This window comes from Aristolochia californica, unplaced genomic scaffold (assembly GCF_029961685.1).
Source record: "Aristolochia californica isolate CCGP_79_NKW_82.1479 unplaced genomic scaffold, dmAriCali1.0.hap1 SCAF_10, whole genome shotgun sequence".
Lineage (NCBI taxonomy): Eukaryota > Viridiplantae > Streptophyta > Magnoliopsida > Piperales > Aristolochiaceae > Aristolochia > Aristolochia californica.
In genome coordinates this window covers 30,850,547-30,867,013 of record NW_027181771.1, presented here as the reverse complement: position 1 = coordinate 30,867,013, position 16,467 = coordinate 30,850,547, and the positions used below count along the sequence as shown (strand labels likewise).

The 16,467-nt window shown below is 40.4% G+C and overlaps 1 protein-coding gene and 1 non-coding gene across 2 annotated transcripts; one reads left to right on the top strand and one right to left on the bottom strand.

The window, feature by feature from the left end:
• Positions 1-7,764: 7,764 nt before the first annotated feature.
• On the top strand, positions 7,765-7,870 carry LOC137943301 (small nucleolar RNA R71). Its single transcript, XR_011110638.1, has one exon. It is a non-coding gene; the product is annotated as a small nucleolar RNA R71 (small nucleolar RNA).
• A 7,747-nt stretch (positions 7,871-15,617) lies between these two features.
• LOC137943071 (uncharacterized) lies at positions 15,618-16,424 on the bottom strand. The gene has a single exon (XM_068788766.1). It carries the CDS (start codon positions 16,422-16,424, stop codon positions 15,618-15,620), a length of 807 nt encoding a protein of 268 aa, XP_068644867.1.
• Between the last annotated feature and the right edge of the window lie 43 nt (positions 16,425-16,467).

Sequence of the window (16,467 nt, the reverse complement as noted above, 5' to 3'; positions counted from 1 at the left end):
CAACAGGAAACGTCAACTCTGGATTTTACGGTGATTCGTGCCTCTCTCGAGTGCCACATAACCACGGATCCGATTTCTCAATCCTTGCATCTAGACCCTCTCGGGCGCATAGAGTGAAAGACAGAAATCGGATTAAAATACCAAAATCCAACCTCAATTATAATCTTACCCTAATTAGCTAATTTAATCAAATATCATGAAAATAAATCTTAAATAAACATTAATTATCAAATAAGATTCAATTAACATTCAAAACCTAAGTTCAAACCAGATAAAAAATTAAATTCAATAATGACGAATTACTCCCCTTCTTCTTCCTCTCTCTCGGCAGCAACTCGTTCTCACGGGTGCTGCAATTTCCCGAAATCAATGGCTTCAGGATGGCAAGAGTGAGTGGCCGGAGGTAGAGACGACGCCGACGACGAAGGTTGGAAGCCGACGGATGGAGGGAACGTCCGGCGAAGAACGAAACAGATCTGACGTTCTCTAACCGGCTCTCTCGAGTCTCGGTTGGAGTCAGAATAGCTCCGGGACTGGTCGAAAATACGTAACCGACGCCGGAGGATAGTCGGAAAGCGGAAGTGGCACCAGAGAAGCCCTCTCGGATCTCTTCTCGGCCTGGCGAGCGACGATTGTCGAACTCACCTCGACGGAGACTCTCTCAAGCTCTCCTCGGGTTTGTTCTCGGTTGCTGGACGGCGGTGGACGACGGTGGTGCGGCGAAAGGCAGTGGCCCGGTGAACGACGGTGGGGAACTCCTCTCGGGTCCTCCCCTGTTTCCAGTCCAAGCTCCTCTCTTTTGGTCTCCGTTTTTGTTTTCTTTTCATGCTCCTCTCCCCTCTTCGTTTGATGCTCCCCTTTGCTTTAAATATGATTTTTCTTATTTTAAAACGATTTGCCCTAGAAATTGCCTCCATTTCACTAAGGGTATTTTGGTAAATATTTTCTTCTCCACCCAAATTCTCCCGAAATTCCATAATTGAATCTATAAAAAGCATTTCAGGAAGAAATAAAACTAAAAAATAATGAAATATAATTCAGGAGAGAGAAATAAGCAATATCGACAGTGATTAATGCCAAATTCAATAAATGCTCATTTCATTTGAAAACCGACCTATAACACAATTATAAAGGTTATTCTATTATAATTAACCTAGTTCTCATGTCAGGATATGGCATCTATCACACCCCCAAACCTAAATCTTTGCTAGTCCCTAGCAAAACAACAATCAAACCAAAATTAAGCCTAGGAAAACAAAATGCCACTTTCGTAGGGAGCACGATTGCATTTAGCGCATGCAACAAGCCGTTAAACCCCTACTCTGTAGTAGTGGACGAGTTATGTCTCGTGAGGGTTTGCATGGAATTTACCCACAAAATTCATCTAAATTAATAATATAAAAAGAAAAACTAAAGAAAATTTACTCCTCATTAGCATATGATTAACACTTAGTATCGTAAAATATCTGAAAATCATATGAGATCTTGCGAAATATTAAAACCTATGTAAAATATAGCCTATTATCAATCTAAATACACTCATTGTTACTCCACCTGAACCAATGTGACCCATAAGCTATTACTTCAACAGAACAAAGAGGCAGCAAATAACAATAAAATCCTGGTCACATCACAATTAAGAGAAAATAGTAAAGTAAGCCTGTTGTCTTACAATCTCACAAAAGAAATATACCAATTTCAATCTTGACATGCAACTTCTTTCAAATTATAATTCATCATCAAAGTTAAGGAAACTCATTACTTCTAGATTTAAAACCATTTTACGCTATTACCAGCGCACTTTTGCTATTACCAGCGTAATTTTTTTTTCACTGAATACTTTTGGTATTACCACCATTTTGTATTTGTCTTCACTGCACATGCACTTATTTTTAAGTAACTGACTGTTCCGGTGCATGTCCCTGGGTTTGCCCAGGCTGTTTCTGAAGTTATCTGTCTTTTGTAAGCAAGAGCATTTCCATTTGCATTTATACGTTACAACAAGGAATTTCACTGAGGTATAAAAAGGAATGAGTTCAAACAGGCATACAAGACTATTCAAACTAACATAGATCAACACTAGATTTACATGTTCTCTTTTGCAACTAAGTTCCAAGTCTAATGCAATAGTAAGTTATCCCATTTAATTCTCATGAATCACAACAAATGATATCAAATTTCTAATAGGCATATTCCACATAGTTTTACGAAAAATTTTGAAACACATTTGATCAACTTATTTTAACTCTACTAATGTTAACCACATACTAAGAGGAGTAATTTGAAGACCACGAACAAAAATCAAAAGAAAATTATTGCTAAGACATAAAAGAGTCGTTCCCCCCACCCCCCCCCCCCCCCCCCAAACCTAAACCTGACATTGTCCTCAATGGGGAAAAGTTAAAACACTATAACGACTACAAAAAAAATAAAATAACAGCTTAGCTAGTTATACTCCAGCAGGGTGAGGGTTAAGCTCCCTCAAGGCTCCTAAATCCATAGGTGGGACCATATGTGTTTGGTCATCAACAATAATATCGAAAAGTCAATAAAGACCCCCAGGAATGATACATAGTCTCCCTCGAAGAAGGTTTACTCGTATCAGCCGTACCCGTAGGTAATCATCCGTAGATGAAACCGCTATCCCACATCACACTTTGAAGAAATCTCCGTGTGACTAGCCATTGAAGGCAGCAGGAATCACGCGCTGAACACGAGTCCTTAAGTTACTCACCATAAGGCTTTCATTCAATACTTCAAGATCGAACTGGTCAATCCCAGAACAGTTGTTTGAGCATAGACCTCTCAAAATAGGGACCAAAAGTCTGGTCATTGACTACCGGAATCATTTATGCTCTCAGTCGGCAAATAAGAATGAATAAACAAAATAATAATAATAATAATAATAATAATAATAATAATAATAAAATAAAACTGTAATGTACAAAGGGATAGAAACGTGGGGATTTCCCACAATGTGCTAAGTTTATAGTCGTAAGCAAGACTCTGACGCATTCAAAATGAAATGACAGGTTCCTCCAAGAAAATCACCATCACCTCCTCCGGTGTGGGGACATTCTCAAGATACGGTTTGAGCCTCTGACTGTTAACTTTGAAGATCGACCCGTCTCCGTGATTGCGGATCTCAATAGCGCCATGAGGAAACACCTGTGTAACTTCAAATGGACCAGACCACCTAGATCTTAGCTTCCCTGGAAACAAATGCAATTGTGAGTTATAAAGTAAAACATTCTGCCCAACAGTAAAAGACTTGCGAAAAATAGATTTATCATGTAAAAGCTTTGTTCGCTCCTTATACAGTTTGGCATTCTTATAAGCATCATGACGTATCTCCTCCAACTCATTCAATTGCAACTTTCTCTCCTCACCCGCTTGAGTTAAATCAAAATTTAAAGCCTTAATAGCCCAATAAGCTCTATGCTCAAGCTCAACAGGTAGATGACATGCTTTGCCGAACACTAGGCGAAATGGAGACATCCCAATCGGAATCTTATAAGCGGTTCAATAGGCCCATAAGGTATCGTCCAATCGAATGGACCAATCTTTCCTATCAAAGCGAACCGACTTCTCCAAAATCCGTTTGATTTCCATATTAGAGATTTCCACTTGACCACAAGTTTGCGGGTGGTACGGAGTGGACACCCGATGAGTGATGGAATATTTCTTCAATAAGGTCTCAAATGCTCTATTACAAAAATGAGATCCCCCATCACTGATGATCGCTCTCGGGGTACCAAACCGATTAAAGATATTTTCTTTTAAAAACTTTACCACCACTTTGTGATTGTTTGTCTTACATGATATAGCTTCAATCCATTTAGAGACATATTCAACAGCAACAAGAATGTATTGATAGCCGAACGAGATAGGAAAAGGACCCATGAAGTCAATACCCCACACATCAAACAATTCAATAATAAGAATGGGGTTAAGAGGCATCATGTTCTTCCTAGACAAACAAGTTCGTTGGCATTTATCACACACCTGACAAAACTCATGGGCATCTCTAAATAATGAAGGCCAATAGAAACCACATTGCAAGACTTTAGCCGCTGTCTTTCTAGCACCAAAATGTCCACCACATGCATGGGAATGACAAAATTCAAGAATGTTGGCAAAGTTTTGCTCATGTACACAACGCCTAATGACTTGGTCAGAACACACCTTGAACAAATAAGGGTCATCCCAAAAAAAATGTTTGACTTGGGAAAAGAATTTCAACCTATCTTGTTTACTCCAATAATCAGGAATCTTATGAGTTACAAGATAGTTGACTATGTCAGCAAACCAAGGCAACTGGGATACTTGGAGAAGTTGTTCATCAGGGAAGGAATCATTTAAAGGAAGGAATCCTTCCTGAGGTACTACACAGATCCTAGATAGATGATCAGCAACAACATTCTCACAACCCTTCTTATCACGAATCTCAAGGTCAAATTCTTGCAATTGCAAGATCCATCTAATCAAGCGAGGTTTAGTGTCCTTAATGGATAATAAGTACTTCAAAGCAGAATGATCAGTGAATACTATAACCTTTGACCCTAACAGATATGATCTGAATTTGTTCAAGGCAAACACAACAGCTAGCAACTCCTTCTCAGTGGTAGTGTAATTCAATTGAGCATCATGAAGAGTGCGGCTAGCATATTGAATGACACAGGGCATTTTATCCGTCTTTTGCCCCCAAACAGCCCCCAATGCATAGTCAGAGGCATCACACATCAACTCAAAAGGCAAAGACCAAATAGGGGGTTGGACAATGGGTACAGTGGACAAACATTTCTTTAGTGTCTCAAAAGCATGAATACAGGCATCATCAAAGGCAAAAGCAACATCTTGAGCAAGTAAATTCGTCAAAGGACGAGAAATTTTGCTAAAGTCTTTAATGAAACGCCTATAGAACCCAGCATGGCCAAGGAAAGAATGCACCCCCTTCACAGAAGTGGGTGGTGGCAGATTGGCTATTAGATCAACCTTGGCTTTGTCCACTTCTACACCCTGCTCAGACACTACATGTCCTAAAACAATTCCTTCTTTCACCATGAAGTGGCATTTCTCCCATTCAAGACTAAATTGGACTTAATGCAACGGGACAATATGAGTGAAAGATTGTGCAGACATGTATCAAAACTAGAGCCAAACACAGAAAAGTCATCCATAAAGACCTCTAAAAATTCACCAATCATGTCAGAAAAGATACTCATCATGCACCGTTGGAAAGTGGCGGGCGCATTGCATAAACCAAAAGGCATGCGTCTGTAAGTAGGTGCCAAACGGACACGTGAATATGGTTTTTTCTTGGTCTTCTGGACCAATGGGAATTTGATTGTAGCCGGAGTATCCATCTAAGAAGCAATAAAAATTGTGGCCGGCCAATCGCTCTAGTACCTGATCAATGAAAGGTAGTGGGAAGTGATCCTTCCTAGTGGCGGAATTAAGTTTTCTATAGTCAATGCAGACACGCCACTTGGTGGTAGTTCTTGTGGGAATCAATTCACCACTCTCATTTTTCATTATAGTTATCCCCCCTTTCTTAGGGACAACTTGAATTGGACTCACCCAGGTGCTATTGGAAATAGGGTAAATGATTCCTGTCACAAGCAACCTGATGACTTCTTCTCTCACAACCTCCAGCATATGGGGATTTAACCTACGTTGCATCTCTCATGAGGCTTTAGTCCCCTCCTCCAAATGAATACGATGCATGCATATGGAGGGGCTAATCCCTTTTAAGGCATCAAGAGTCCACCCAATGCCTCTCTGTGTGCTTGTAAAACTTCAGTCAATAGTTCCTCCTGCTTAGTACTCAAATCAGAGGAAATAATGACTGGTAATGAGTTCATGGGTCCCAAGAACGCATACTTCAACGTGGGAGGAAGTGGCTTAAGATCTAGCTTGGAAGTTTCAAGAGGTTTGTCAAGTCAAGAGGAAGATCCTGTGGATGTTCAGTTGTGATAACCTCATAAACTTCCTCCAACAGAGGTACAGAATTGAGTAAAGAATTAACCTCTCGGAAATATGTTTCCTCATCAAAATAGTCCATGTATAAATATGTTATGCAAGACTCAAAAGATTCAAGAGTGGATTCGTCATCAAGCATAACAGTTTCTATCTTAAATGCAGGACTCAGATCATCAGACTCAAGTGGGTGGTGCCCGGCATTAAATACATTCAATGAGACCTTAAATTTTCCAAAAGACAACTCCAACTCACCACTTTTACAATGAATGATAGCATTAGATGTGGCTAAGAAGGGACGTCCTAGGATGACAGGAATTTGGTTAGTCACATTGACTACTAGTTCTATATCAAGAACAATAAAATCAACCGGGAACAGAAATTTGTCCACTTTTATCAAAACATCTTCAACTATTCCTCGTGGTATCTTGATAGAACGGTCAGCTAGTTGAAGTGTGATGGGGGTAGGCTTCAATTCCCCCAAACCTAATTGCTGGTACACAAAGAAAGGAAGCAAATTCACACTTGCCCCTAAGTCAAGAAGGGCTCTCTGGATGGTATGTTCACCAATGACACATGAAATTGTGGGACATCCAGGATCTTTAACTTTAGGAGGAGTGTTGTGCTTCAGAATTGAGCTTACATTCTCAGTAAGAAAGACCTTTTTGTTAACATGTTGTTTTCTCTTCTGTGTACAACGGTCTTTCAAAAATCGGGCATAGGCAGGGACTTGCCTAATAGCATCAAGAAGTGGAATGTTAATGTGAACCTTACTAAACAGTTTCAACGTTTCATGCATGCTATCTCATTTCCTAGGTGGGGCCGATAACCTCTGCGGATAAGGAGCTAGTGGGACTTGGTTAGGGATCTGTTTGGCTGTTGGTGGAAAACTTGGAGGTTCTTCACTCAATGATGTGTCCCCATTGTCATCCTTTGACTCCTTAGATTTAGTGGTCCCTACCCCATTGTTCAACTCACGACCACTCCTAAGGGTGGTTATGGCTTTGGCTTGCTCATGGTGGGGTTTGGAACTCAACCCACTCTCATGTGTGCTTTTGGGGTTAGGAATGGTTTGACTCGGGAGTCTATTTTGTGTTTGTTCACTCATGTGGCTGGCTAACTGACTCACTTGCATTTCAAGTTTAGCAATGGAGGACTGTGTATTCTGCATGAATAATTGAAGTGTATCCTCAAGTGAAGGTTTTTATGGAATCAATGGTTGTTGAGTGAAGTGTGGGCGCGGAGCTTGGGGTTGAGTAAACCCTGGAGGACCCCCAACCTATGGGCCCTTGGACCATGAGAAATTTGGGTGCCTAGCCCAAGCCGAATTATATGTTTCTGAAAAAGGATCGTTCCGGTTTGGTCTATGAAAATTTTGGACTGCATTCAAGTCCGCAATGAGCTCTGGGTAGGATGAACTAGATGGACACATTTGTGTGGGATGAGGAACCAGAGCATATGACACAGACAGTAGATGGGTTAGGAGCAGGTGAACTCTTGGACACCATAAGGGCATCAATTTTTCTAGTCAACCCCTCAATCTTGGCCATGAGCATAGGTGTTTCACTAACCTCGTAGAGACCCCCTCTTTTGGCTTCGTGGGATCTCCTATCGACATTAAATGACGAACCCCATTGCTGAGATTGATCACTCAACGTTTCAAAGAAGTCCCATGCCTCACTAGCACTCTTACCCATCAAACTCCCACCACTCGTTGCATCTACCATGGATCTAACCTGGGGTGTAAGACCTTGATAAAAGTATTGCACTAAATGCCATTTCTCAAACCCATGATGCGGACACCTACGGATCAAATCCTTCCATTTCTCCCAAGCCTCATAAAGTGTTCATCCTCCTGCTGCATAAAGTTGGAGATTTCTCTCCTGAGGGCTGTAGTTCTCTGAATGGGAAAGTATTTGGACAAAAATTTTGTGACTAATGTGTCCCATGAAGTAATGCTGCCCACCTCTAAGGAATTAAGCCAAGACTTGGCCTTATCCTTAAGTGAAAATGGAAAAAGTCTTAACCGAATAGAGTCATCTGAGAAATTCTGGAATTTGAAAATTGCACACATATCTAAAAATTCCTTGATGTGGTAATATGGGTCCTCCTTCTCCAACCCATAGAATGTAGGGAGGAGTTGGATCACACCCGGTTTCAACTCATAACTGGCGGCAGTAGTGGGTGGCAATATAATGCAAGAAGGTGATGTGAAGTGGGATGGGATAGAATAATCCCTCAGGGCTCTACGGTCACCTGCTGCAGGTAACTGTAATGGTTCGCCCTGATTGGCCATGGTAGCTCCTAACTTGACTTCGGGTGTTTTCTTACAAATATGTTCTACCTCTTCAACAAAGGGAGCTAATGATCCACCTAGGCAGCGGCGCCCGTGCATAAAAACACAAAAAGAAACAAAATGAACTATCAAATTAATCTAACAAACTCACTACTAAAAATATGAACTAACTAGAAGAAATAAAATAATTCCATAAAAAATACCAAACTAAAATTATGAACGCAAAAAAAATAAAAAAATAAAAAACAAATCTAACCTAAGACTATGGAGAACAAAGAAATACGCTTAATACGTACCTCCCCGGCAACGGTGCCAAAAACTTGATGTAGAATTTAGTTACATCGGCTTTAATACCTCGCAAGCGTACAAATCGTTCATGTAATTTAGCGGGAAGCGAGGGTCATATCCACAGAGAGGACTGAATTTTGTGTATTCTTCAGTCAACTAGCCTAACCAAATATGATGAATTAATATTAACTAAACACTAATTATATCCTAAATTATCAAGCAATCATCTAGTTAACTACTTGCACAACGGGAAACGTCAACTCTGGATTTTACGGTGATTCGTGCCTCTCTCGAGCGCCACGTAACCATGGATCCGATTTCTCAATCCTTGCGTCTAGACCCTCTCGGGCGCATAGAGTGAAAGACAGAAATTGGATTAAAATACCAAAATCCAACCTCAATTATAATCCTACCATAATTAGCTAATTTAATCAAATATCCAGAAAACAAATCTTAAATAAACATTAATTATCAAATCAGATTCAATTAACATTCAAAAATTAAGTTCAAACCATATAAAAAATTAAATTCAATAATGACGAATTACTCCCCTTCTTCTTCCTCTCGCTCGGCAGCAACTCGTTCTCACGGGTGCTGCAATTTCCCGAAATCAATGGCTTCAGGTTGGCAAGAGTGAGTGGTCGGAGGTAGAGACGACGCTGACAACGAAGGTTGGAAGCCGACGGATGGAGGGAACGTCTGGCGAAGAACGAAACAGAGCTGACCTTCTCTAACCGGCTCTCTCGAGTCTCGGTTGGAGTCAGAATAGCTCCGGGACTGGCCGAAAATACGTAACCGACGCCGGAGGATAGTTGGAAAGCGGAAATGGCTCTGAAGAAGCCCTCTCGGATCTCTTCTCGGCCTGGCGAGCGACGACTGTCGAACTCACCTCGACGGAGACTCTCTCGAGCTCTCCTCGGGTTTGTTCTCGGTTGCTGGACGGCGGTGGACGGGGGTGGACGACGGTGGCACGGCGAAAAGCAGTGGCCCGGCGAATGACGGTGGGGAACTCCTCTCGGGTCCTCCCTGCTTCCGGTCCAAGCTCCTCTCTTTTGGTTGGTCTCCGTTTTTGTTTTCTTTTCACTCTCCTCTCCCCTCTTCGTTCGACGCTCCCCTTTGCTTTAAATATGATTTTTCTTATTTTAAAACGATTTGCCCTAGAAATTACCTCCATTTCACTAAGGGCATTTTGGTAAATATCTTCTTCTCCACCCAAATTCTCCTGAAATTCCATAATTGAATCTATAAAAAGCATTTCAGGAAGAAATAAAACTAAAAAATAATGAAATATAATTCAGGAGAGAGAAATATGCAATATCGACAGTGATTAATGTCAAATTCAATAAATGCTCATTTCATTTGAAAACCGATAAATAACCACCTATAACACAATTATAAAGGTTATTCTATTATAATTAATCTAGTTCTCATGTCAGAATATGACATCTATCAAGACCCATAGTGCAAAAAGACTCATAATGTTCCAAACTACCTGAGCTAAAGCTGGACCACGCATCTTACGTGTTGTTATACACAGTGTTATGATTTATGCTTTCATATTATCCACAATTTTACATGTTATTACTCCTATTACTAGTTTGAAATTTTAGATTGTTTGAGTTTTTTATTGCAAAAAATAAACTGGCAAATATTTTGTGTTCCCATAAAATACATTAAACTATATCAAAATCATCGTAGACCTTACAACAAGCAAGAATTAACAGAAAATCTGATGAAATTCCTCAAAGACGTCAAATGCCACATGGGACTAAATCTTCCTCATTTGATGTCACCTGGAATCAGCAACAAGTCTATCCTACCATTGGTTAAAACCACTTTAGGCAATCTTAGATGACTTTTTTTAAAATCTCTAAAAATGTTACTAAGCCTACAATAAATAAGAACTCTACTATAACTGTGTCACACCCTTTGGACCGTTAAATGTAACATGAGATCAATACGCTCAAACTCAAGACAATCAAATTCAACTATTTGTTCAATTATAAGAATAGCAAAGAGTGTTCATGAAGATCAAATTAGAAGATTAAAGTTGAAAATTGGATTCTACACCCCTAATACTTTATAATTCAAGTTGTTGTACTGATGAGTGTGTCTGTGCATAGACCAGTCACTTTTGTACATTGACAAAAAAAAAAAAAAATTAAGTGCATGGGGTGGTGTCCAATCGAGCGGATGGTAATTGTTGCTTTATATAATTAATGACTAAAATACTCACAATTAGAAGTGCTTAGTTATATAGAATTAGGTTCAAAATATTTCTCTCATTGTTTTAAAAAATAAGAAGAAAAAATTAGCTTAGAAAGATGCTTCTGTCATTTTATCTTGATAGTGGAAAGACATGACTTTTTTTTATATGAAAATAAGTTAAAAAAAAAGACCTTGTCTTTGGTTAAGTTTGGGTCAATTCAGCATTTGTTCCCTATATCACCACAAGAAAGGGACAAGGCCATGCACCTATCCCATGGAAAAGTGGTGAGTGTTGCTTCCTTTTCCACCAAATGTGGGGTTAGAAACCACGATCGTGTCCACAATCGAACGCTTTGCCCCTTAGATATTCAATCGTGTGGGAGACTCTTAGGCCTTGTTAGTGCATTTTCTAAGAAATATTAGAAATATATTTTTAGTAGAAATACGTTTTTAGAAACCATTAGTTACTCATATTGTTTTGTAACACTTTTCTAGTTAGAAATTCTTACTAGGAAAATCATATAATTTTCCAGCCAAGATCGGCCAGAAAACTATATAAATTTTTTTTGCAAAAGTATATAACAATTGATGTTGTGATACTTTCAGCACAAGGTAATTTGGTATTTCATATTTTATTTTACTAAAAATTTATCGAATAAGTATGGTAACATATGAGATTGAATATTAATTTTTATTTATTTCCCAGGAAAAGGCTCTAACAAGTTCATTTAATTTTTCTTGAAAAATTCTAAGCTTTTCCAAGTAATTTCCTAGTAAAGCACTAATAGGATTTTATTTTGAAGATTTCTTGGAAATATGTATCCCGAGAAAAATATTTCTAGTTTTTTCTATGATATAAATTTTCAACTAGAGGCAATAATGGGGCTTTAGTCTTCGCCGATAATTCAATGTTCCAAATTCAGCCTTAGTAATTTAGTTGAATAAATAAATTTAAGCACCAAAACATGAATATTCCACTAATTTATGCTGAAAGTCTTTATTGCTGTGAAGCAATGAAGAATTCAATACATCCTCACTAGAAAATACAACCCTGAGATGCAAAACTTCCAGCACAAACTTTACAATTCACCATTTTTAGCCTATAAATACTACAATATATAAAGATAAGATAATCTATCAAACTTTCCAGGATCACTCCACCTAAAACCACCACCAGAGCTTCTCTTTTCCTCCAGCAACGTTTCTATCCATGCATCTGTTTCCTCTGCGGCATAATAAAAACGAAAAAAAATCCAACAGAAAACATAAACCAGAAAAAAAGAAAAAAGAAAAAAGCGAAATCAATCAGTTCGGTTGACTTTGATATCTTACATGAACTTTTCCATGATGAGTATATGGAACCTTGGAACTGGAGCCTGCAGAAAACAGTACTAGGTTTGAAATTTCACTGAAAAGATTCAGAAATTTTGGAGAATCATTACTATCGATACTAGTTTACCCGCAGTGAAGTCAGGAGGGGGAATGTACGAATGCGTCTCCGGGCCACTGTAGTCTATCTCGTACATACCTTCTGAGCTCAAATCCGCTATAATGGCTTCTTCCTCTGTAGTTGATTTCACCGTCAGTTTCGATTCGGAAGTGTAGCGTAAAACACGAAGAAGAAAGCAAGAAAGAAATATAACAGAGAAAGATATACAACCGTGGGAGGCTGAGGTAGACCAATTGACTCGAGCTAAGAGAAGGAGAAGAACAAGGGAGATCCCAGATCTGAGCTCCATGTCACCAGCTTCTCTTCCTGTCAGTGGAAGGGACGGAATCATTGGCTCGCGGATGGGAGTTGTGTGAGGAGTAGCATTTGAGGCCTCGGAGAGGGGAAGTGGTCACACTCTCCACCGCAGGAGGTTGAATGTGGGTGTCTACAAGCTAGGGTGTTGGACTGTTATTAATAGGACCCACCCGTTCGAATTTGTTGAACCATTGTTAGAGACAAAATCTCTCCCTCATTTTGACCCAATTCGGTTCGAGCTTAGCCAGTTTCAAACTCGAACTTTATCATACATGATCTCTTTGGGTACATTGATGACTCTAAAACCTCGCCTCAAAATACCCTCACTTCAAATCTCTATCTAAATTTAAGTTTCTTCATCTTAGGTACAATTTCAGATGTTACTAAATAAGATTGGCCTCTCTAATCGTGGCATATCCTAAGGAGACATGATAAAGGATTATCTTCCTTTTATATTTATCCTTATACCTTCGGTTGGGACTTGATCAGATTAACTCCTTTCTACATGTCCTATCTGTCTCACCAACTATAGATGCACTCGAAGAAGGCCTTGTTCTCTTGAGTCCTTTCTCATGGGTTTGAACCTCGAAGAATAGGAATAGGTGATGCTAACTCAAATTTCTACACTTATGTAAATTGCCCTAGGTTAAGTCTCATCCAACCTTGAAGAACCGGAGATTCTCTTAGGGAAATCTCAAAGAAATGAGCAAAACTCACTGAAACTTTCCGAATCCATCCCAGATTACAAAAACAAATTTCCCCATGCCTTTTGAGAATCATTCAACTTTTTCCAAACATCAATTTCTCCAACCTCTCCAGCAAAACAGCTCGCAACCTCTTGTTCTTCCACGACCTCCATTTCCCAATGAAAGATAACATTATCCAAAAAATAGAACAATAAGTACATACAAGGAAAGCCCACAAGATCTCTACTTGTTGATATGTAAAAGGTTGACTCGACGTGAGACTAGAGATGGAGAGGTTTCAGCCCTTCGATGTCCTTCGGTCCCAAGTCCTGACTCCCAACTCGTTTAGCTTACGAACCAAACTGAGCCTCGTTCGGGTTCAGATGGTTTACTTAAACTAATCGAAAATCCAATTTTAACTTCGATTCAAGATCCGGTTTTTTTCGAATTAAACTGAGCCGAACTCAAGCTATTCGCGAACCAACTAGGTTAGATGTTACCCCTAGTTGCCACTAATCAAGACCTGGGCCCACCCAGCATACCAAGGAATGAACTGAATTTGGGTCTCCGGACAGCCCCATGTGTGCATCGTTGTACATTGATTGGCCTCCACCCACCTTTGCCAAGATGTGAATGCGCCCTCACAGTTGGGAATGTGCTCATATTTGCATGGCATCGTGGTGAGAGGGCCCCAGTGTTTGACTCAAATTCTGGCAGAGACAGATGTAGTCTCAGGACCACGGCAGTTCTCTTTCTCTATCAATGCATCAAAAACGTTAAAAGCGTACATGCCGTCAAGACCAAGTGGTCTTTAGGGTATAACTCACAAACAGTCTATAGTTTAGCTGCCGACATTCACACGACCTAAAAGTTTACTTTGATGGAATTTATGGAAAGGTTTCTACATGTATTTAAAATTCTAAGAAATCTTACATATCAGGTTTTAGATCAGTAAGATCTTCACAAAAAATCAAATTGCTCTCTAGATTGAGAGAAACAGATAGGGGAGAGTCTTCCCCTATCTAGTCTGATATCCCTTGATTTCCTTCCATTGTTATCTGTTCCAATAATTTTTCTTCCTTGTCCACTTTTGTCTCCTGTTAGGCTCCTCCCTTCACGTCCCCAATTAACTGCACTATTATTGCACAGGCAAGGCACTCAGCATTGCCAGCTTAAGCTCATGTGATCGGCCCCGGCAGACATAAAGAGCAGTAATGGAGTCATGAAGAAAATCCCAGATTCAGTTGCATCACAGTGACTGAAAAACCAAAAAATATTCCGTCCGTGCTTTTCTTCTATTTACGCTAACGAGTCCCAAAATCCCGATTCCCAATGCCGTCTCTGTTTGCTGTCTTTTGTCATGCAAGACACTCTAGCTCATTCATACACGTAATGGAATCCGTAGCTTTTGTGGGTTGTCGCAGGACAAGCTAGGCAGTGGTGGAACTGTTGGGAGATTTCTTCGACTCCGTTTCTGTCGCAGGCGCAGGCTTTTTTCCGCCGAAGGAACCGACTGTACCAGAATTTTACTCCCCCCTGTCGGGCAAATGTTGTACGGGCGCTACCTGTTTGTTGGTTTGTCTGAAAGGCTTGCAACTATTAGATAAATGATAGCTTCCTGTTTTACAGGTTTTGATTTACGTGAAGATTCCAGAACTTGCAGATTTTTCTTTAGAGATTTGATTGAAGGTTCCTCGCCTGTAGTTATAGAGAGATTGAGCTGGATTTAATTCTTAAAGTCTATCAATTCATAAATGATCCAGCAACTCAACGGCAGAAATGAATTCTGATTAAAGAGATGAAGATGAATGGCCAACCAAAAAACAGGTGCAAACTCTAAAAACTCTCTCCTACTAAATGTTTGTTTGTTGACACCTTTGAGAAGCAAACCCAGTTGCTTCTTGTTTCAGGGTTTTGACTGTTGAAGTTTCCTTTCAAATGATCTAATCTCAGGTAGATTAACCCGTCCTCATTCTTATCAGTTTATCTTCCATTGTGGTTACTGGGAAGTGGGAACCTATTCTGCCATTCTGGCCTGCACTTACAGAGGATGAAAACGACGAAATAAATGGGTATGAAACAAATCGCTTCCAACTTTATTGGATTTAAAGTGCTCAAATTTAAGACAAGAGGATCGTATCTCGAGTTTAACACCATTCATGAATTAACTATTGATGAGACTGGCCAGAATCGGAAGAGATGAATAATAAGAAATGAAGATACTCTCTCGTTTCCCTATCTCTATTCAGAGTAACTTTAATAAAAAAAAGAAAAAGGGGGGGGATCCAGTTTCATCACCCATTCAATCTATAATTTATTGTCAACTGTAAACATATATTAATCACAATCTGTTTCCATATGCTTTTCTTTGATCGAAGGCAGAAAATTAAAATGATAGTTAATCCATAAAAAATTAGAGCAAAACAGGGGAGCGACACGCGTCTGCCAGACCCAAGCTTGTTCCCGTCCAGAAAGGTGCCTCGGATGTCCTCCGTCTTCCCGGCTCCGATCTACACCGCGTCAGGATTACAGGTCGAGGTCGCCCAATCTTCTCCAGCCATCGATCGCCCTCGCTCAATCTCCTCTGACAATCTCTCTTCCCTTCCTCTTCTTCTTCCTCCTGCTTCGCTATCCGGTCACCTGCTCCCATCGGTGAACCCCGAAACTGATTTGCAAGTTCTGAACTCCGGTGTGGCTCCGATCTGCTTCTCATAAGCAAAAGGGCGTTTTTTGGCGGTGAGGGAGCAGCAAAATCCTCCTCCGACTTCCCAACTATGATTCCCTCTTCCACTGCCACCGCCACCGCCGCCGCTTTTGTGGGCTTACTTGCACTATCCATCACAGCTTCTGTTTCCGGGCTCAGGTCCTTATTCTGTGAAAACTCCCGAACTTGGACTTTCTTCCGAAAACAAAACGCGAACAGCTTCCGCCAGTTGGGATTTCTCGGGGAGGAGAAGGAGAAAAGGCTCTGAATGCAGAAACGACAACGGCGAGGGGAGGCGTTCTGTCTAGACTTCCTTACTCGGATTTGGCCCATGCAGGTAACCTTGGGGGAACCAGGCTCCGGCGTCTCGATGGCTTTCCTCCTAAACATGGGGCTAGAGCGGACTCTCCTGCTCCTGCTTCTGCCATTGCTGCTGAGCAGAGACCTCGTTAACGGGGGCGGAAAATTCTCAGGCCGGCCCGGGCTAGAAAAAACCGGCTTCGAGGAGAGCTTCATCCAAACAAGAGAGGCGCGGCAACAGACAGAGAGAGGGAAGCTT

Coding starts and splice junctions, on each gene's coding strand:
- LOC137943071 (XM_068788766.1), bottom strand. CDS start 16,424: ATGAAGCTCTCCTCGAAGCCGGTTTTTTCTAGCCCGGGCCGGCCTGAG.